At 55.2% G+C, this 19,960-nt stretch overlaps 7 protein-coding genes across 7 annotated transcripts; 3 read left to right on the forward strand and 4 right to left on the reverse strand.

Annotated features, from left to right (window-relative positions):
• Positions 1 to 862: 862 nt before the first annotated feature.
• J4E93_010986 (uncharacterized protein) lies at positions 863 to 2,142 on the forward strand (the record flags this gene model as incomplete). The annotated part of the gene is made up of 2 exons (XM_049348861.1): positions 863 to 970; positions 1,021 to 2,142. The coding sequence occupies 2 exons, from the start codon at positions 863 to 865 to the stop codon at positions 2,140 to 2,142; spliced, it is 1,230 nt and encodes a 409-aa protein (XP_049193996.1).
• A 904-nt stretch (positions 2,143 to 3,046) lies between these two features.
• J4E93_010987 (uncharacterized protein) lies at positions 3,047 to 5,053 on the forward strand (the record flags this gene model as incomplete). The annotated part of the gene is made up of 2 exons (XM_049348862.1): positions 3,047 to 3,820; positions 3,869 to 5,053. The coding sequence occupies 2 exons, from the start codon at positions 3,047 to 3,049 to the stop codon at positions 5,051 to 5,053; spliced, it is 1,959 nt and encodes a 652-aa protein (XP_049193997.1).
• Positions 5,054 to 5,607: 554 nt separating this feature from the next.
• J4E93_010988 (uncharacterized protein) lies at positions 5,608 to 7,399 on the reverse strand (the record flags this gene model as incomplete). The annotated part of the gene is made up of 2 exons (XM_049348863.1): positions 5,608 to 7,098; positions 7,394 to 7,399. 2 exons carry the CDS (start codon positions 7,397 to 7,399, stop codon positions 5,608 to 5,610), a joined length of 1,497 nt encoding a protein of 498 aa, XP_049193998.1.
• Positions 7,400 to 8,224: 825 nt separating this feature from the next.
• Positions 8,225 to 9,746, forward strand: J4E93_010989 (uncharacterized protein; the record flags this gene model as incomplete). Its single annotated transcript, XM_049348864.1, has 5 exons — positions 8,225 to 8,389; positions 8,438 to 8,536; positions 8,583 to 8,847; positions 8,921 to 9,020; positions 9,071 to 9,746. 5 exons carry the CDS (start codon positions 8,225 to 8,227, stop codon positions 9,744 to 9,746), a joined length of 1,305 nt encoding a protein of 434 aa, XP_049193999.1.
• A 764-nt stretch (positions 9,747 to 10,510) lies between these two features.
• J4E93_010990 (uncharacterized protein) lies at positions 10,511 to 13,021 on the reverse strand (the record flags this gene model as incomplete). Its single annotated transcript, XM_049348865.1, has 2 exons — positions 10,511 to 12,415; positions 12,464 to 13,021. The coding sequence occupies 2 exons, from the start codon at positions 13,019 to 13,021 to the stop codon at positions 10,511 to 10,513; spliced, it is 2,463 nt and encodes an 820-aa protein (XP_049194000.1).
• Positions 13,022 to 13,567: 546 nt separating this feature from the next.
• Positions 13,568 to 16,573, reverse strand: J4E93_010991 (uncharacterized protein; the record flags this gene model as incomplete). The annotated part of the gene is made up of 2 exons (XM_049348866.1): positions 13,568 to 16,024; positions 16,328 to 16,573. 2 exons carry the CDS (start codon positions 16,571 to 16,573, stop codon positions 13,568 to 13,570), a joined length of 2,703 nt encoding a protein of 900 aa, XP_049194001.1.
• Positions 16,574 to 17,691: 1,118 nt separating this feature from the next.
• On the reverse strand, positions 17,692 to 19,707 carry J4E93_010992 (uncharacterized protein; the record flags this gene model as incomplete). Its single annotated transcript, XM_049348867.1, has 7 exons — positions 17,692 to 17,832; positions 17,886 to 17,948; positions 17,996 to 18,010; positions 18,085 to 18,385; positions 18,554 to 18,951; positions 19,077 to 19,454; positions 19,597 to 19,707. The coding sequence occupies 7 exons, from the start codon at positions 19,705 to 19,707 to the stop codon at positions 17,692 to 17,694; spliced, it is 1,407 nt and encodes a 468-aa protein (XP_049194002.1).
• Between the last annotated feature and the right edge of the window lie 253 nt (positions 19,708 to 19,960).

The raw sequence follows: 19,960 nt of genomic DNA on the forward strand, positions 1-19,960 counted from the left end.
GCTGCAAAGAGTCGGCGCGGTTGGCTACATGCTGGGATGCTGGGGAGAGACGGACTCAGCCTCGACGCCTATAAGACGAACAAACCCCACCTGCTCGGGAGGGGGTAAATTTAGCCTGGCTAATGTCTAGCCGTCGATCTAACAAAGCTTAGTATGATGCAATCGTATCTGCGTGCTGAGCGCAGTCTGACAGCGTTTGTTTGTTATATTGCCTGGAATGCTGCTTTCATACTCATGGTATCTTCGTTGTGGTGACGGGACGTCGAACAAACAATCGCAAGGATACTCCGGTACATCCGACTGAGCTGGTATGCAGATCCTTTGCAGTGCCCGTATCGCGGTGGGTGATTGGATGGGAGTAGGGCCGGGACAATAGAGCTGACTGTGACAGGCTATAGCTGCAGTTGTTCGTCCTGGATGTTGCAAGTGGGTACCGTTGAGGCATGGTATCACGATAAACTCCCCTCAGCTGCAGCTAGCAGACATGAAACACGGAACTAAGCCATGCATTGCAGCTGCAGTGCGGGAGGTTCTCAAGTCCGGTGTTGTGAGTCTCCGCTGAGCACGTGTGGCGCCTGCTGACGGGCGGCCTCGAATCTTTCTACACGACAAACACATGGAGCGTTCCCACGCAGACTCCGCATTCACAGCACCGTCATGCGGCATTCAATGTCCCGATGGAACTCTGCTGCGGCATGTCAGCCAGTTCCAGGGCATTAGTCCGACCGACGTGCCGGCTTGAGCTGACATGTGCTAAAGGCCCGCTTGGCTGATGATCTCATCGGCCCGCACGCGTCGGTTCCGCTATCCGCTGGCATTCACGACGCCAACGCTTAACCCCAGACTCCTCCGCTAACACGGCATGGACAAGTTCAAGAGCGTCGCCAAAGGAGGCTGGCATCCCGAGAAGAGTCGCACTAACAGTGGGAGCGGTGGAGGCGGAGCGAGCGACTCGAAACTTACACAGGTGGTATGTAAGCCTACCTTCCTCCTCATCGACTGTCAACTAACGGTGTGTAGAAAGGATGGGTCGGCAAGGCACAGGGTAAAGACGCCCATGCAGAAGCCGCCCGCGATCACCAGTCAGCACCACTATCATCCCTGAAAGACCCCTCGCAGTTTGCTCCGCCGCCCAAGAGACTCGACTACAGCGGCGGTGCGGCAGCATCTGCACCATCCGGACCGTCATCTGCGCCTGCTGGGTCGGCAAAGCAAAGACTGCAGGAGCGAGAAGAGGCTCGGAGGAGGGAGGAGGAAGAAGCAAACAGACCAGCCCCAGGGCCATACCGACCCGACACTACGGGGTTGAGCACAGCGCATCTGCCCAAGCCGCCTGCGTTCAGACCTGGCGCTGCGACACCACCGACTGCAGGTGCCGCCAAACCAAAGCCCAGCCTGCCCCCACGGCCTCCACTACCACCGCGCCAGAACTCGAACCCCGATGAATTCGCACCGGCTCCTCCACCTACGTATAATGAGGCGACACAAGAGGCAAGACCTGAGCAGGGAGTGCTGAACCAAGGTGCTCTGGGTCGCCTGGGTCAAGCAGGTGTCTCGGTGTCGGGCTTTGGTATCGGGCGGACAGCTTCGCCTCCAGTACCGCCTCGCGCAAATCCATCACCGCCCGTCCCTCCGCGACAGAACTCAGGCTCGAGAGCTGTCTTACCACCTCCCGCCCCGCCGAGTCGTGGCTCCCAGATGAACGAGCTGCAGAGTAGGTTCGCAAGTATGTCTGGGCCAAAATCACCAGCAGCTCCCCCAGCTACTGGCACGTCGTGGGCAGACAAGCAGGCAGCACTGCGGACCGCCAGCAGTCTACGCGATGACCCATCCAAGGTATCAGCTTCAGACTTGAAAGGAGCTGCATCGACTGCCAACAACTTCCAGCAGCGGCATGGAGATCAGGTCGCGTCTGGGTGGAAGTCGGCCAACTCTATAAACCAAAAGTACGGCATTGCTGGCAAGATGAACAACCTCGCATCGTCGAGTGCATCGCCAGGCCCAGCGCAGTCGTCGTCGCAAAGTAGTGCGGGAGGCCTAGGAAAAAAGGCACCGCCTCCGCCACCGCCCAAGAAGAAGGAACTGAGCGACGGCTCGGGTGAACCACCGCCGATTCCTCTGAGTAGCAAGCCGAAGTTTTGAGCGTATCTATCTTAGTCTACCCATAATCCAGAGATACCAGCTTGAATATTACCAGTGCATCTCCCACTATGATATGAAACCTGTTCCCCAGATGTGGCTGCGGCACGTCACCCTGCCTCTTCCCAGTTACGGCGTCGGTGGCTTTTGCTCCCAGATTTGCGCTTAGCCGGACCCTCAACAGGTTCACAGCATCCTTGCAGAAATTTTGCAGCATGCATCTCTACAATCGCACAACGCAAGATGACGACCGCCTTTTCGTCGACAAGACGGGGTGTATAATCGTGTTACCCCATGGCGTTAGACTTGCGAGCAGATGTAAATTCTAGATAAACTTCAAGAGGGTCTTGTCGAGGCGGGTGTCCAGTGGGAGGTGGTGATTATTCGCCTCGGTAGCTGGTCGCGACGCCATTGGCCCGTCACGCTCAGCATAACCAAGAGGGACGTCCAGAAGCCTTTGCCTGCTGCTTCTAGCTCCTTGTCCGACGCACCGTTACTGCATGCGTCCTCGCTCCGGGCATATCTGTGCACTTAATTCTACGATATAACCTGTGCGCCTTGCCCTGGGTTCGTGCGTGTACCCAAGCAATACACTTAGTACATGTAGTGGTATCGCGTGCCTAGCGAGAAATCAAACAACACCACCAACTCTATCGCAGCTTTGCGCCGACGATAGGCACGCCCAGAGCTCCGAGGGCCGATTCTCGCGATAAAGTTTAGCACAACCGTTGGGCATTGACCTCATCGGACCACAGAAAAACCCCAGCGGCCCCCAGACCCTCTGCCTCTGCCGCACCCTGTTTGCGCCTGCCTGGCCAACACCTTCACCTCGCCCACCACCCGCCCATTGAGTGCTGCCACCACCTGCCCCTCCACCCGCGCATCGTCTCCCGCCGCCACGCCCACCATGTCCGGCGCAGGCCCTTCCCTACACCCCGGCGACTGGCCGTCGAGGGCTGTCCTCCAGTTCCCTCCCGATGCCGCGCCCTCGCCCATTCCACCGCCATGGTCAGGCGAGTCGACCTTCCAGAACCCCTTCCCCATCCCCGAAGACATCTACCAGGGCGCGCTGTCGTACAAGGTCCCGCTGACCATCGCCTCCGTCTATTTCGTGGCCGTGACGTACGTCAACTGGTACAACCGCCAGCACGGTAACAAGCCGTGGAGGATCGCCAAAACCCGTCCCTTCTACGCCTTTGTCATCTTCCACAATGTCTTCCTCGCCGTCTACTCGGCCGTGACGTGCGTGGCCATGATCCGCTGCCTCAAGCACTCGTTCCCCCACTACAGCGAGCCCAACGCCGTTGTCGGCACCATCGACGCCCTCTGCAAGATCCACGGCCCCCGCGGCCTGGGCGACGCCGTCACCTACAGCAACGTCAACGACAGCTGGAGCAGCCTCAATTCCAAGGTTCAGATCGGCCCCAACGGCCTGCCCGACACCACCGACGTTGGCAGGATCTGGAACGAGGGTCTTGCTTTCTGGGGCTGGTGGTTCTACCTCTCCAAGTTCTACGAAGTCCTTGACACGGCCATCATTCTCGCAAAGGGCAAGCGCAGCACTACCCTCCAGAAGTACCACCATGCCGGCGCTATGTTGTCCATGTGGGCTGGTATGCGCTTCATGTCACCTCCTATCTGGATGTTTGCCACGGTCAACTCTGGAATCCACGCCATGATGGTAGGCGCTTTTTAAACCACACAGAAAACCCTCACTAACATCGTTTAGTACACCTACTACACCGTCTCCGCGCTCGGCTACCGCGTCCCCAACATCGTCAAGCGAACTCTTACCACCCTCCAAATCACCCAGTTCCTCGTCGGATCTGCCTTCGCCGCTATCCACCTCTTCATCTCCTACACCGTCCCCGTTTCGGTCGCATACAAGGTTGCTGAGAAGGTCGCGCCCAAGGTGGTCTCGTCGAGCGTCTCATCCGCAGTTGCCTCTGCTACCGAGTCGGTTGCCGAAGCTCTGCCCACCGTGACTGGTGTTGCTGTAGCCTTCCTGAGGAAGCTCATCTACCGCGCAGCTGGCGATGAAGGTCTCGCAGAGAACATCCCCGTCCCTGGCCAGCCCATCCCCGTTCGCCAGCCCCAGCAAGTCATTGCCGGAGAGCCTGCCCCCACCCACAACGCAGTGCACGACTTCTTCCACCCCCACGAGACAGTCGAGAGGACCTTCTACCGCACCGAGTACCAGACCGTGCCCTGCGTCGACACCTCGGGCCAAGCCTTTGCCATCTACGTCAACCTGATCTACCTCGCCCCGCTCACCATCCTCTTCATGCGGTTCTTCTTCAAGTCGTACCTCCGCCGCTCCACCCCCAACTCCAAGCAGAACTTCAAGCACCGCACCATCTCCGACGCCGCCGGTGACGCCAGCCGCAACGTAGAGCGCGAACTCGACTCCCTCGACAAATCCGCCGAAGACGCCATCTCCTCAGGCGTGAACCGCGCTAGAGACGCTGTCCGCGGAAGGAAGCCCGCAAACGGCCACATCAAAGACGAGCGCAAGGGCAGCATGTCCCCCGCCAACCAAAAGTTCCTCGAAAACGTAAACCGCCGCGTTAGCCAGAAACTGCAGGAGCTTGACGAGGGCGCCGATGCGACCAGCAAGAAGGCCAGACAGATTGCCAAGGAGCTTGTTGGTAAGGCTGAGGCTGCTGGCGAGAAGGTCGAGCAGGCGTACGAGGATAACGAGGAGGATGTCAAAGAGAAGGAGAAGGAGAAGGAGAATGCGAATGGCAACAAGGAGAAGATGGACCGGAACCGCAGTCCGAGCAAGTTGCCGCGTAAGCAGCAAAACAAGAAGAATGGCCCGAGTGACGAGCAGGTCGCTAAGCCGGAGAAGGAGGCTGAGCCTAAGGATTTGAAGAACACACTTGGGGAGAAGGACGGTAAGGGTCTTTTCTAGATGAGCAGAACTGTTCATCTAGGTTGGCCCAGTGCACCAAAGCCACAACACAGGCTCATTCCTGTGTAAAGCAGCATGCCGACTTCGGTCTTCACGCTGTCTCTCCCGCCTCTAGGGCTGGAAAACAAATTTTCCTAGGCGCTCTCTGTTATAGATCGCGAGATATCCGGTCACATATGTATCTGTATCTTGCTTTTTCTTGAGGGAATTGATGTTCAAGCCGGAACATTTATACACAAACTAAAAGCTGGGAGGAAAGGTATATCCAAATGTACGAGAGATGATGGAACTGGAAGGGAAAGGATAGGAAAGGAATGGAAGGGATGGCGTAGGCTATGGAATCTAATTTTTTTTTATTTTTTCATCGTTGCTGAGTACTTGGTACTTTAAGGGGTCTTAATTGTCAATGCTGGCATATGGATTGCTTCACGCCACGTTCATCGATTGTTTTCTCTTTTGACTTTCCAAGCTATTGTTTGGAGGAACCAGCTGACAGATCGCTCGAACGACCGCTCGGTGCGTTCCTTGTTCCCTCACTCAAAGACACTAAAATATCATCTAATACCCCCCATCCCTCCTCCCCCTCCACCCATCCCCATCCCCATAACCCCCCCACCCAACTCCAACACCTCCTCCCTCCTTTTCCTCTCCTTCTTCTCCCTCTTAACCATCTCCCTCATTCCTCCCGCCCCACTTCCTTCTATCCTCGCCGTCACACCCTTGTGTCCCTGCCCACCACCACCACCACTTCCCTTGAACCCGTCTTCGTCGTTGCGAGCGAAGATTTGCAAGCCGCGCAAATGCGTATCCTTTCCATTCTGATGGTTCTCCAATATCTTGATCTGGACCAGATGCGCTCGCAGCACCGGTAGCTTTGGTGTTGAGAAGGTATTTGAGGGAGCGGGGCGGGGGAAGGGGTTGGGTGAGAGGGATGCGAAAGGGGCGCGGGGGTGGGGACGAGGGAGGGTTTGCGGCTGTGTGGATGGGGGGATGGTGGGTGTAGATGGTGGATGGTTCTGGGTCGGTGTGATGGAGGGGTTTGGGTGGAGGTTTGCGCGGCGGGTGCGGGTGCGGGTTCCTGGTGGAGGAGGGGGTTGTGACTGTTGGGTGGGTTGGCTGGGTTGGGGTGTGTCGTATGAAGGATACGGAGAAGGAGGTAGGGGCGTATCTTGCTGTCCCGGTGTCTGCATATCCAGATCCGCTCCCTGGCCCGGCGCCGCGTTTTCAGAATCAGAAGATGCGTCGTTGCCTCTTCTTCCGCCGTTCAAGTGCAAGGCGTCTGTGAGGAGACGTTGGGGCCGTTCGCCTGCGTTTCCCCCTCCATCACCTTCTTCATCGTCGTCGTCACCACCCTCATCATCACTATCCGGATCTCCTACTCCCGAGAAATCAGCCCAGATCCATCCCCTCGGACTCTCCAACCGCATCTCGCCCCATTCCTGGAGGTCGTTCAGCCCGCTGCCAGCGAGGAAGATGATCTTCGTAGGCGTATAACTCTCGTCTTGTTCAAAGTCGAGATACAGTCTCAAGCCCACAATACGGACGAGTTTGAAGAAGTGGATGTTGAGATAATGAGGCTGTGGTCCATCGGATTGCCAAAAGAGGTTCGTATTTGGGTGCCGCAGTTGGGGAATTGAACAGCCTGGTTTAGAAGAAGATACGGTCCAGGATGCCAGGGTGGAGATTTCGCGGAGGTAAGGTGGTGGGGGATCGAGGTTGGGTAGACTATCTGAGGGGAGGTTTGGGGATGCGAGACCATCTTCTGAGCCGAGTTCTTCGTCGCCTTCGTCGTCTTCTTCTTGGTCTTCTTCATCGCCTTCGAGGCCGATTAGGTCGTCGCCAAGTGTTTCGTCGTCGTCGGCGGCGGAGGCATCCTGCTCTTCTTCCTCGACATCTTGGCGACCGTCTAGGTCTGCGTCGCTGGACGTGTCTTGGGCTTCTGGTGGTGAGGGCGGGGGCATGCGATGTTGGTGTGCTTGGCCTCCTCGTCGGCGAAGTGAAGGCGGCATGCTGATCTTCGCTTCCTCAAGTGCTGTAAAGAGACGCTAGGTTGACGTCACGAGGTACAGCATGCAAGCTCCGGGGATGGTAGCTAGGGCCCGTGGCGACAGCAAGCAGGGGTGAAGCGCGTCTGAAAGGGTCTGGAGTGTGCTGTATGGCTGCCCTGACCGGACACCTCAGGCAGCTTCCGTGCAAACTTTCGTTCCCAAGTCGCGACTACTCCCGCACCTATCTTCTGTCTAGGCTCGCCTCGGTCCACGGGTATCTGGTATTTGGGATCGTGGCGTCCCTGGCTAAGGCGAATGTGGCAGACCGTGCGGACAAGTGTTGATCACTCACGTGCATGCGAGCCAGGTACCCAACCGGACGCAAACAGTGCGAACCCAACTTCAGTGTCGATATATTGATGTAGGGGCGATACTCTCCGGTATCCAGGCCTGTTTTTGGTGGCCGATGCGGTTTCTTTTTCTGCGGTTCGCCTCGTGCTGCTTTCTCCGCCAGGGTCATGTTTGCTTGTTTGCGATGGAAGCAGGACTGGAACTGGAAATCTGAAGGTCCAAGCGCCAGGGAGATCACCAATCCCGAGGTCCCTCTCCCTTTCAGACCCACCCTGTGCCTGACACTACCCTCAACGCCCCCCACCGACTCACCCGCACGCATACTGTATGTTTCGCGTCCGCTTATAATCGTCTGCCTGCATACTTGCCATGCATATACTCCTGTACCAGTGTCGGAGAAGACCCCGTAGAGCCCAACATGGGGCGGCAACGCTAGGCAGCGTCCCCGCAGCGCCGCCGTCTACACTACGAGTAACGATAGCTCAAGGTTCGGATTCGCCTCAGCCGTCAGATTAGAGTTTTGGATACAGCTCCAGAGCTCCTCACAGGATGGAGAAGGCCGCTGGTGGGCAATAGTCTACTGGGAACTTGATAGACTGGCTGGGCCGCTGTGCATGCTACTACAAGCCATAGTGAACCAAACTCGACTCAACATAATGATGCGGGATACTAAACCGGTTCTTCCCTTCGATGCAGGTCCCGCCGTTTCTTGTTGTATCTTTCTCATGAACGACCATACGTTGCTCTCTTCGAGCAACACGCTACTCTCGTTTGATACCACTGCGCAACGTTGCTTTCCGTCAGCTTGACATCCGGTCTTTCTCTCGACACCATGGTGCACAGCTCAGCCGACCTGGCGATGGCCGCCGAACAGCAACAACGGATCACCATTGCCTTCCTGGTTGTATCCTGGATCTTCATCCTACTCAGGATATGGACTCGCACATGTATTATCCGTAGTTTTGGCTGGGATGATGCGGTCATGCTACTTGCTGGTGTAGGTTCTTGTCACTCCTGCCGAGTGATCAATGACTAATATCAGCAGTTGACATTCACTTTGTTCTGCGGATCAGTTTGGCTGGTTGAAGCATCTGGCGGAACCAGCGAGATTACCAGTGCAGATGACTTGCAGAAGGTGACAAAAGTAAGTATTCTGATCCTGTCTTTGCGAACCATACTAACCATTGTAGTGGGTTATTGTGAGAGAGACTGGCTATCTCATGGCAATCATGCTGGTCAAGATTTCTCTGGCTATCTTCTTCTCCCGCATCGTCGTCAGGCGCAGTCACTTCATCATCATCTACGTGACCGTCGCTGCCAACATTGTGTCATCGATGTCTGCATTCTTCTACGTCATCTTCCGATGCGGACCCAACTTGGAGAAGTACGCAGTCAACGAGATCATCGGTCGCTGCCAATCGCGGCAGGTCGACTATTTCTTTGCCTATCAACAAGGTATGTAGCGCGAATGAATTATTTACACACAAGCTTACGAAGTACTCCACAGCAACCTTTAGTACATTGACAGACGTCGTCTTCTTCTTATTACCCATCCCCATTCTATGGTACGCCAACATGGATCTGCGGCACAAATTCTCCGTCGGCTTTATCCTATCCCTCGCAGCTCTGTACGTCTCGACTAAAGCCACTCTCAAACCGCTCTACTAACATATCACAGTGGTTGCATCTGCTCTGGAATCCGCTTCCCCTACATAACCGGTCTAACAGAACTCGAAGACTTCTTCTGGGACGTGACCAACGTGTCCATATGGAGTACCGTCGAATGCGGCACATGCATCATCGTCGGCTGCATGGCAACCCTCCGTCCACTCATGAAAATGGGAATTTCAAGAGCACGAGACATGACCACCAGGGACGGCAGCAGGAGCGGCACAATGAAGAGCACGCGAGCATCTCCACGAACAACGAACCACTCCCTGTCCCAACTCAACTTGCATGCAACGCCGCAGAACAACCTCCTACTCGCGGAGCTGGGCATACAATACACCGGCATCGAAAAGAAGGCTTCTTCATCACCAAAACTGGAATCGATGTACGAAGCAAAAACCATCACGCGCCCGAACACCGCGGCAACACCTCTTCCGTCGGATATGGGCTACACGAAACGCAGCAGCGCTGACCCTATCCTCTCTCGCACCTCGTCCGACGCAACAGACCTCCCTTTATGGAAGGCGCCGGAGGAGAAGAAACCACGCCAACCGTCGCGTCTCAGCCTCAGCCGCGCATTACTGCACCGCTGCCGGCCCACGAGCGAAGATGTGAATTATGCTGGACCCTTGTCCGATCCCATTTCGCCGCCGCCGAGATACATGGACGCAGGGGATGCGGTTTGAGCATCTCGACACCGAACGCGAGCTGAACATTGTACATATACACAGACACGACCGTAACGACGCTACGCCTTTCCTTTTTCATTCGTGGAGATCAAAACCAGTCGTTAGATGGACGACAAAGAAAATCAGTTTTATACCCCAATGTATTTTTAGCCAACCCAGAAGACGTCGGATTTAATAACTACGACTGTCAAGACAGTATTCTCAGCCATGTCCGGCAATGCCACTAGTTTTGTCAACGCTGACCTTTGTCGTGACTTGGCTGTGATGCAGTTTTCCGTCAAGAAAGTATTCTCAGTGTCCCTAGACTGCAAACTATGTAATGGATTGTACCATGGGCGGCCCGCCACCCGGGTTGTCAACGCTAACGCTCGCTGTGGGTTGGAAGTAGTGAATCCTGTACTACGGGTAAACACGGCGGAAGAAGGTTTTCCGTCGTACCAGTACCAGTTACAAGGAAAAGGGGATGAGACTATTGACATTGCAGCATGGTACGATGGCGTCGTGAAGTACGGGGTAATGGGGGGGTCATTACCTACCGCCTCAAACGGAAGACTCCGCATTCTATGGCAGTTCCAATCCGAACGCACATCAGAAAGGAGACATACAACACTAATCCACCACCACCACCCCACCCAAACACGTAGATGACTATATCCCTCTCAAGCACCGATAGACAATTTACCTCGTTTTTGCACAAAACATATGACCATGACTTTCGTTGCTTTTCACCGTGATCACCAATAATCCCCCATGCTGATCACCTACCGCCCACCCATAAACTCAGGCTTAAACGCCTTAACACCCCCCGCCTTCATCAGCTCCCGCAAGGCCATAGTAGCATACTGGCTACTCGCCAACTGTAACTTGATCACCACAGCAATCTTCTCCTCTTCTTCAGCCACGTCTTCCTTCTCCTCTCCGTCCTCCATCTGCGCGTCTGCAATCTCTCCCTCCTTCCCATCCTCTTTGCCCGCCGCATCTTTCTTCCCACTATCCCTCTCCCGTCCCAACCTCTGCAAATCCGTCTGAACAAACTGCTCATCCACCTTCCTATAACTATGAACCTCGAACTCAACCTCCCGCAGCGGCTTCGCCAAAAACTTCCTATACCCCCCACTCAAACTAACCTCCCTCCAACTCCTCCGCATATTATACGGATCCAACCCCCCACCCTTCTCACTCCCCATAAAAGTCTTGTAAAACTCTCCAATCTCATTTCTAGGGTACTCGACATCGAAGCCCGGTTGCGGTAAGACAACGTCCCAGATACTATACTCCCCACTCGCAGCTTCAGCCGCAGTAAGCGGACGCGCGCGTTCGAAATCCGCGTCGGGAGCGAGACTAGAATCGGCGCCGGAGGGATCGATGATGGGTTCGCCGTCTTGGTCGTGTGTTGCTTTTGGCATTTTCTCCGTACTCCCCGTTTCCTTATCGCGGTGTTCGTTTACGAGAACGAGGTCGCCCGGTACGACTTTGTCGCCGTGGGTGGCCCAGCGTTTGCCTGCTACGCTGTTCCAGACGAGGGATTGGTAGGCGTGGACGTACATTAGACGCAGCGTCCGGGGTATCGTCATGAGTGCGCCTTGCCAGTCTGTTTTGCGGTCGTAGCGGCCTGATTTGCTGTTGCGCGAACTTAGATGCTGGATTATGTTTCGTTCGGCTGTGAATTTGCGGGGCAGGAAGTCGAGGGCTTCGGTGCCGGAGCCCTTTGTTTTCCAGATGTGCAGGGCGTGCGCGCGGTTGCGGTCGTCTTGCGAGACTAGAGTTGTGGACTCGGACGGGTTTAGGGCAGAGGCGAGGGCGGTGTCGCTGTATGCGAGGAGGTCTTCTACCGCGCCTTTGAGGTCGTCTTGTAGCATCTTGCGGCCGATGGCGTCGGTGCTGGCGGCGAAGGAGCCGAAGCGTTGGAGACCGTAGTAGTTGATGAAGCCTTTTTGGGAGAAGTCGGTGATGGCTTTGCTGACTACATCGTGGGCCAATCTACTTCGCTGAGCAAAGTCTAGTCCTTCCTCGCTTTGGAAATGGCAGTCTCGGAGGGTGATGGTGAACTCGTTGCCCATCAGGTCTCCTAGCTTCAGGTCGTTGTGGCGGTACTCAAAGTCTCCTACGGCGGCATTGAACAGGATTTTGTTGAAGTTCTGGATGCGCTGGGCTAATTGGCGCTTGACGCAGACTCTTTGGACGGTGCATGCTCGTCTGTCTTTTGTGCCTGCGAAGCCGAAGCCCTTGGCGCCGCAGTTGAGCTTGCTCCCTAGGAACCCTACAACTTCCATTGTATCCTTGTTCTCCTTGTACAGGTTGAAGTGCAGGTATTCACCACCAAGCTCCTCCCAATCTTGACCTCCGCGTCGGCCTCCCTGGTTCTCGCGATCCTTTGCGCCGCCCTTGCCCTTCTTCTTTTTGCGCTCTGCTGGTGGAGTGGCCTTGATGCGTATAGTCTGGTTCTCCTCCATCGCGCTCTCGAGGAGGTTGGGAAAGATCCGACGTAGACTCTGGTGCGCTTGGGTACGCTTGTCTTTGTCGGTTATGGGCGATGATATGACGGCTTTGAAGTCTTTTGCCTTTCGCGATTCCTTTCTCCGTACTTGTCTGACAAGTTTTACGATCTCGTCGGTAGTCTGTTCGCCGAATATCGAGTGGAGAATATTGCGATCTTCTTCCGGTAACTGTACGTGTTAGCATTTGCGCAATATATATGCGTATAGACCACCCACCTGTTCTTCAGGCTCTTCCTGGGCTGCCGGTGGTTTTCCAATGATTTGCTCTCCGTCATTCTCAGACTCCTTCGGCGCATCTTCCACCTTCACCGGCTCGGGCACCGCAAGCGTAGTCTCACCAGCAACGCCCGCATCCTGCATAACAGCATCGACCGTCTCCTCAGTCGCTGCCGTACTCCCAGGCTTCTTTCCACCCGCACCATTCGTCTTCTCCACATCCTCCTTCCCAGCCTTCTTCTTATCCACCACCTCCGTGCTCTTCAAATGCAACACCTGCCCATCCAACCCAATCTCATTGACCAAAAAATCCGTATACCTCTGCTTCAGCACCCCCGTAAAACCCAGATTATCCGGGCACACATACTCGGTGATACCGGCGCGTACTTCGCGCTCCAGATCCGTATCAATGGTTGCTGGTGCTGAGAGAATCGAGGCCGTGGGAATCGGAGCTGTGTTCGGAGCTGCGGTTGATGTGGTGGAGAGCGAGGGAGCGACATTATCGTCAAGTCGCGCGCGTTTCGCCGGTCGCGTGGATTCGTCTGACGGGTCAGACATGTTTGCGCAAGTAAGAGATGTGGTGACGTGGTTGTGTGGGAAAGGTAGGTTTTGTAGATGGTTGAGCTGCGAGATTCTAAGCGGGGAAGTTTTTCCCGAGGACGTGCGCGCGGGGAGGTGAGTTTTGGCGAGGCACGAACATGTTATCACCACTATCTCCACCTATAATCTCACCTTGCGAGGACCTGTAATGAAGCTGTTCAGACTATTAGGGAGGATTCACAAGCAAAGGTGCCAAGTATTAATAATATCACAAGATATCGAATTCATCATCTTATCAACTCGACTCAAAAGAAAAGGTTCCGGCCCAAACTCCTCCATCCTGCCCAGGGGTATAAATAATGCTTCTCGACTTCATACAGCGTATCTTTCAAGCGAGTGTGACATTCCGCTTCTTACATGGGACAAAGACAGAACAACAAAATATACATGTTCGTTAAAGAAAACGGGTCCCAAAAGGGAAAAGAAGTGAAGAAGGTCGTCTAAGTCGATGAACATCCATCAAGGATATCCACGTAGTATTGTCGCAGAGAAAAGAGGAGGTGTTTATCCCGAAGCGAAGATAGCAAGGGTAGCGCAGAAGTTAGAACGGTTATCCTCGTCCTTGGCTAGACCCTGACCACCCATGGTGATCATGTTGACGGAAGCCTTGGTGCTGAGACCGAACCAGTTGACGTTTGTCGAGTTGGCGATCTCGTTCATGTCTTGCTGGCAGTTCTGGCCAACGACGCAGTCTTGGTCGTAGTTCTGGAAGAACGAGTAGGTACCCGCGCCGTAGGACCAGATGCTGTCGCTGCCGTCGGTGACACGGACGGCCCAGGCGGCCTTGGCTTGGCTCATGTCTGGGTCGAAGTACTTGTCGTTCTTGGTGAAGGGGACGGCGGCGGTGGGGTTGGGCTGGTAGTAAGGGGTCTCGGTTTGGATGGCTCCGTAGAAGATGTCCTTGGCGCCGGAGAACTGGTATTGAGACATTTGGGAGTGCTCGGAGGCGGTGCCGTACATCCAGACGGGGCCTCGGGATTCGACGAGCATGCCGCGGCCGTTGTAGATGTCGATCTGCGAGTGGTCGTCTTGGTCGAGCTCGTGGTCGGCGGTCCAGAGCCACACGTTCTCGAAGTAGCCGTTGGAGTTCTTGGTGATGTGGAGTTGCATGAAGGAGCCGATGCACTCTGGGTTGGGCTCGTGGGTCGCGTCGGGGTTCTTCTTGCAGTTGGACGACTGGAGCTTGGTTCCGGCGTAACCACCGACACGGAAGTGGACATCCCAGAGACCGGCGGCACCGCTCTCGGCGTTGATGTTCCACTCCATCAAGATACCACCGGGAGCAGGGCCCTGGGTACCGATGATGAGGTCAGAGGCCTCGAAGGAACCCTTGTCACCGCTCTTAGCACCAATCTGGAAACCAGGCTTGGGGTCGTCCATGTTGGAGAAGAATTCGCCGGTGATGAAGAAAGTGCTGTAGACTTCACCGACCATCTTGATGTTCTTCTCAGCGGGGACGACGACAGTCTTGGTGATGAGGTAGGCACCGTGATCGACGTGGAGAACCTCGCCTTCCTGGAGACCATCGATAGCAGCCTGGATAGCAGCAGTGTCATCGGTAGCACCGTCACCCTTGGCACCCTTTGACTTGAGGCTGACGAACTTGGAGACATCGACGTTCTCGTACTGGGGCTTGCTGCGCTCGAACCAGCCGTTGAGACCCTGGAGGCTCTGGGGCTTCGCAGGTGCGCCGTTGACATCACCCTGAACACGGCCAAGCTGTGCGCCGGCAGCGAGAGCGTTACCCTGAGCCCAGGTCTCGACCTTCTTACCACCCGCAAGGATGGTGTTACCAGTAGCACCAATGACAGCCTTCTCAGAACCAGTGAAGTCGCAGTTGTCGAGGATGAGAGTGCCGCCAGTAGTGGGAATGCTGTTCTCAGTGAAGGACGAGTTGATGCCGATGGGAGTGTTGGTGAACTTGCTGTCGAGCAGAAGAACAGAGCCGACAGTCTGGTTGGCGGGGCTGTTGGCCATGTCAAGACCGACCTGGCAGTTGTTGATGAAGATGCTCTTGTATGTGAAGAGCCAGTTCCAGTTCTGGAAAATGGCAGTGCCGCAGTCATTGAAGGTCATGTTGCGGATGGTGAATTGCTGGGAACCCATGAAGGCACCAATGGCACCACCGTTGAAGGTCAGGTCGGTCATGAAACCACCGGAGCCGTTGTCCTGGAAGATACCCTTCTGGTCCTTGCCGGCGTCACCCTTAGCCATCTCGAAAACAATGTTCTGGAGACTGGTGGCTTGGGAGACCTGCCAGTGGATACCAGCGGCGGCCTTGGTAGCGGAGATGTCGATGACGAAGTTGCGGACCTGGCGGTAGAAGTTGTTCTGGTTGGTGTACCAGTTGGCGCCGTCGCCGCCTGGGATGTAGGGATCGGCATCGATCAGACCCATGCCCTCGAAGTCTGCGGTAGCCTTGAGGATGGGCATGTTCAATGGGTCGCCAACAAACTGCGTGTAGTAGTACTGAATGATGGGCTTGCTGATCATGTAGGTACCGGCGGGGAAGTAGATGAGTGCCGGTGTGGTGGTGGTCGAGTCGCAGCCCTCGCCGCAACGTTCGCCGTCAGCGATGATCTTGTTGATGATTTCGGTATCGTCGGTGGACCCGTCACCCTTGGCTCCAAGCTCCTTGACATTGCGGAAGACCTTGTAGGACTCTGGGTTGGGGTTGAAGGGAGCCTGACCCTGGCGCTTGATGGTCTCAAGCCAGTAGCCGGAGGCACCACCTGGTGCTGCCGGTGCCGGTGCTGCTGACGGAGCTGGTGCCGCTGATGGGGCTGGGACTGGTGCGTATGAAGCAGTAGGTGCTTGCGCAACAGGCACAGCAGTAGAAGGAGTGGCGGAAAGGAGGACGCGCAGCGTCAGAAGAAGCGCTCCAGCGCTAAAGGCAACCATAATGGCAGTGCGTTTGTTGAAGTTCGGAGTAGCTAGTTGGAAAAGTCTCGACTTGAAAGACTGGAAGTATCGTTGTCAGTTGACCGGCAAAGGACGTTGATAGTGTTGTTGGATCGTCGAATAGAAAGATTGCAAGTTTGCAGAAGTGGTGGTAAGGTTGGCTAGCAACGAAGGTAGAAGAAAGTAGCAATGTTGTTGTGAGAAGATGACTCTACACAATAAAAATGAATGACAGAGAACAATAAGAACTGACGGCACACAATGAGTGCTGGTAGCTGACAATCGCCTGCGTGAAGGGAAAAAGTGAATGGGGGCGCGGCCGCATAGTATATGTACAGCAGTTCATTCAGGAAGGGGACTTACAATAGGATCGGGGCGCCAATCAACGTTGTCGAAACGCCTTGTTTCAAGTTTCGGGTAGCCGGGGTGTGATGTTCGCTGTGCTGTGCTCGATTCATGTTCCCCGGCATTGAGTAGGCATTTTATATCCTCGTCGTCGCTGTGATACCCACGCTCTTTTGCCATCTCTTCATCGTGGGCGTTCATCCTCCCCGATTCACAAAGCAGTCCCTCTTCCTCCCTTGCCTCCTGACGACCGCTTGCGGCCATGTTTTGAAGCCGCATTCCACGCCCGCAGACAAGTGCCGGCTCGTGGTTGCGTGCCTGTGACCCTGCCGCCGTCGCGTGCGTCCAAAATTACCTAGGGTCTCCACTAGCCAGGCCCACAAGACTGTACCCGTTGTATCCCTTTCTCCGCGTGAAACAAGCGGGAGACGATGGCCAGTGAGTGGATGGGGAGGGTAGAAGGCGGCGAGGCGAGCGTTTGTTCCTGAAGGGAAATCAGGGATGTGGTTGGTAGCGCCACAACCGATGCCCGCATGTGAGACGGCGCTGAAACGCCAGGCCATCGACAGGCCCTCGCTCGCCCGCCGCCCAGATAAAGCATTTGCCAGCGCGTCAACGCCACGCGCGACTTTCTCTGCAATTCGACGCGACGGCCCGGCAGGAGATCGTGGATACACTGCGATGCGCCGGGCTCCATCCAAGAGGCGCTTGAGAGTCATGCCAAGGTGTGGTGGACGGCATTATACTCGACCACGACTTCGCTGTTCGCCTCGGCACGCGCACCTGGGCATCATGGGCATCATGGACATGTTGCCTCCACATGCCGATAACACACAGACATATAGTCAAATAGTGTCATTCACGAGTGTTGTGCGCAACATAGCACGAGCCTTGCGGACAAAAAAGCTCGAACCGAACACCACCCCGATCGCTATCCTGGACGTGATGGGTTCCGAAAGTTACTTTTGCACCAGTGCAAGACATCACATCCACGCTATGCTGTGCTCCATCGCCGCCTAAGGATGCATACCCAACGGTCACTGTGTTTCGCGCCGCCACCGGATATACTGCTTTTCATTTCCTTCAGGATGTTTTTGTGGGGCCGGGGGACGTTTCGACGAAACCCCATCCGTCCATCTAGAGCAAGCCCGCGGCTGGCCTCGTAGATCCCTCATGCTTAACGCAACCTCTATTACCGGATCTCGACGAATAGCGTTGTGCAAGACCAGAATCACATGATATAGTCCCTACAGTCGTGGAAGTTTCTGCGTGATCTCTGTGTGATCTAGATTGTGGCTGATAGGATACTCTTCACTTCTCGACAGCGATCTTCCATCCCATTCGCCATTCCTTCCTCCGGTCACTTCGCTCCCTCCGCTCAATCACCACAGACCCTTCGCGTCTTCTTCTTGAGCAGCCGCCCTCATCGTTGCCTGTCCTCCATTGGCCTCTTCCTTTAACATGCGGCTAATTACCGTGGCGAGTCTTTCAATGCCCTCGGCAAGCATGTCTTCTTCTTCCCACTAGCAATGGATTAGTATCGCTTCGGAGACCCAATCGAGAAGTATGTACTGACCGCAAAACAAACCCTGATGTCGTTGCTGAATGACGTGCCTTCATGGCCGGTGTCGCCGGGTACCTGAATCTGTCAGTTGGGCGCACATGGCTGCGGAGCAGCATACTCACTTCGAACATCTCGCCCTACACAAGCGTCGTGGTTAGCTTTACCCATGATCTGGACTCGGGACGTGGACGTAATCGTGGCTTGTACTCACCTGTGCGACGGCTAGGTTCTCTTCTTCCTTTGCGCGTTGTGCTACCACTGCGCCTTCTAGCGGCGATGGCAAGGTTAGCCAGATGAAGTAGCCGCCGACGACCTCGCGATCGGTTTGGGGGATGCTGACGCCCAGTGGGATGAGGTGTTTGTTGATGGCTTCCACCATTCGACGGTACCGATTGCCGTAGGTGGGCTGAAGTCGGTCGTACACGTAGCGTTGGAGCTCTCCTGTTTCCAGTGTCTCGGCCACAAAGCAGGCTGTCAGCTGGCTGGGTGCTCCGCCCGAACGGCTGGATCCTCTGGAACACGTTAGCTGTCATGCCGGATGGAGCGAGACATGGCCGTGGTATCGGTATTTCAAATCGATCTGACCGTAATAGTTTCGATCTCGGGTATCCCAGATGCGGCATGAGTGATAGCGCATGGCGATAGAGACAGATAACAGGATCTTCAAAAGATATGCTTACGTTTGCGAAACACCATACGCCATCTTGGGCGTTCCTTCACACCAGCCCGTACGCAAGCCAGGGCCGAAGATCTTGGAAAACGATCCATTCGAGACTGCATTGCCAAAGCCATCTGCGCCATGTCTTTCGGCGCCGCCGTCCAGATACCTGTCGATGTCGACGATCCGGGGTAAACCGGCTTTCTCGATCGACAAAGTACTAGGACTGAGACTTGACGGCCATTGCAGGAAGTCATATACGTCGTCTGTAATGATAAGGGCATCGTACTCTCGCGCCAGACGTACCAACTCCTCTCTGCGCTTTAGGCTCATGGTCTTGGAACTAGGATTCGAGAAGCCTGGAACCGCGTAGATGACATGTTTGTAAATCTTATTCGAAGGCCTTGGAGGTTTGAATTGCTGGCAATGTTAGTAGCCATACAGCCGTGTATACCCCGACCTGGAGTCGCAATAGATTTTCATGAGACGAGATCATGGTAGACTTGAGAAGGTCTCAGATCATCCAAGTATTGACAGCGACTCACCGGCTCATTATTACTCTCAGATCTCGCCCTCTCCTCACTCAGCTTGATCTGGCTCCTCAGATACGCCATATCAATCCCCTCCTCGTCCTCAGGCACGGCCCTCAGCTTTTTGTGGAACCCAGCATCCTCGAATATACGGAAAGCAAGCATATACGCCGGAGCAACGATCCACACATTCCGCGTATACACCGGATCTGTAAAGTCCTGAAGCAGGCAAGCTAGATTCTGGGATGCCCCACCAGAGATGCATATGCGGTCTTCGGATACCGGGTCCGCGGGCTTATAGAACGTCGTGAGCCATTGCGCGATATTGTTCTTCAGCCGCGGGTCACCTGAATCGGGTCCATAGCACATGGCTGGGTACGCAATGGGCTTCTTCTGGAGGACATTATGGGCTGCTTTGTCGAGCAATTGCGTGGGGAGTAAAGACACGTTTGGCCATCTGGTGCTGTTAGCGATTACTCTATTGGCCGCGTAATGTCCCAAAAGGGTAGCGGGTTTGCATGAAGGGCAGGGGCACGTGCCCTCTCAGCAGATTAATCAGCTTCTTGGAGCTAGTCTTGGAGCCGACGACGTCCGGTAGGGCGAACGTCTTGAGTATCTGGTCCGCGATAGTTTGGCCGCCGCCCATATTGGATTCTGTATTGGATGCTGATGAAGCCGTGGCGGCGTCGGAACACGGCTGCGTACCGAAGTGGCTGGTGCGCAGTTATGGGGCGGAGTGGACTCAGGCCAGCAGTAATAACGTGAGCGTGCCGCGATTATATCAGATGCGAAGTTCGGGAATGGGTCTACTGGCAGAATTGAATGAAGCGTGCATGCGGTTTGTCAATGCCATGCTCATACCAACGTAGGGCGCGCCTCCAGCACGTGTGTGACAGCCA

Source organism: Alternaria ventricosa, assembly GCF_023758065.1.
Source record: "Alternaria ventricosa strain BMP 2768 chromosome Unknown scaffold_39, whole genome shotgun sequence".
In the NCBI taxonomy this organism is placed as follows: domain Eukaryota; kingdom Fungi; phylum Ascomycota; class Dothideomycetes; order Pleosporales; family Pleosporaceae; genus Alternaria; species Alternaria ventricosa.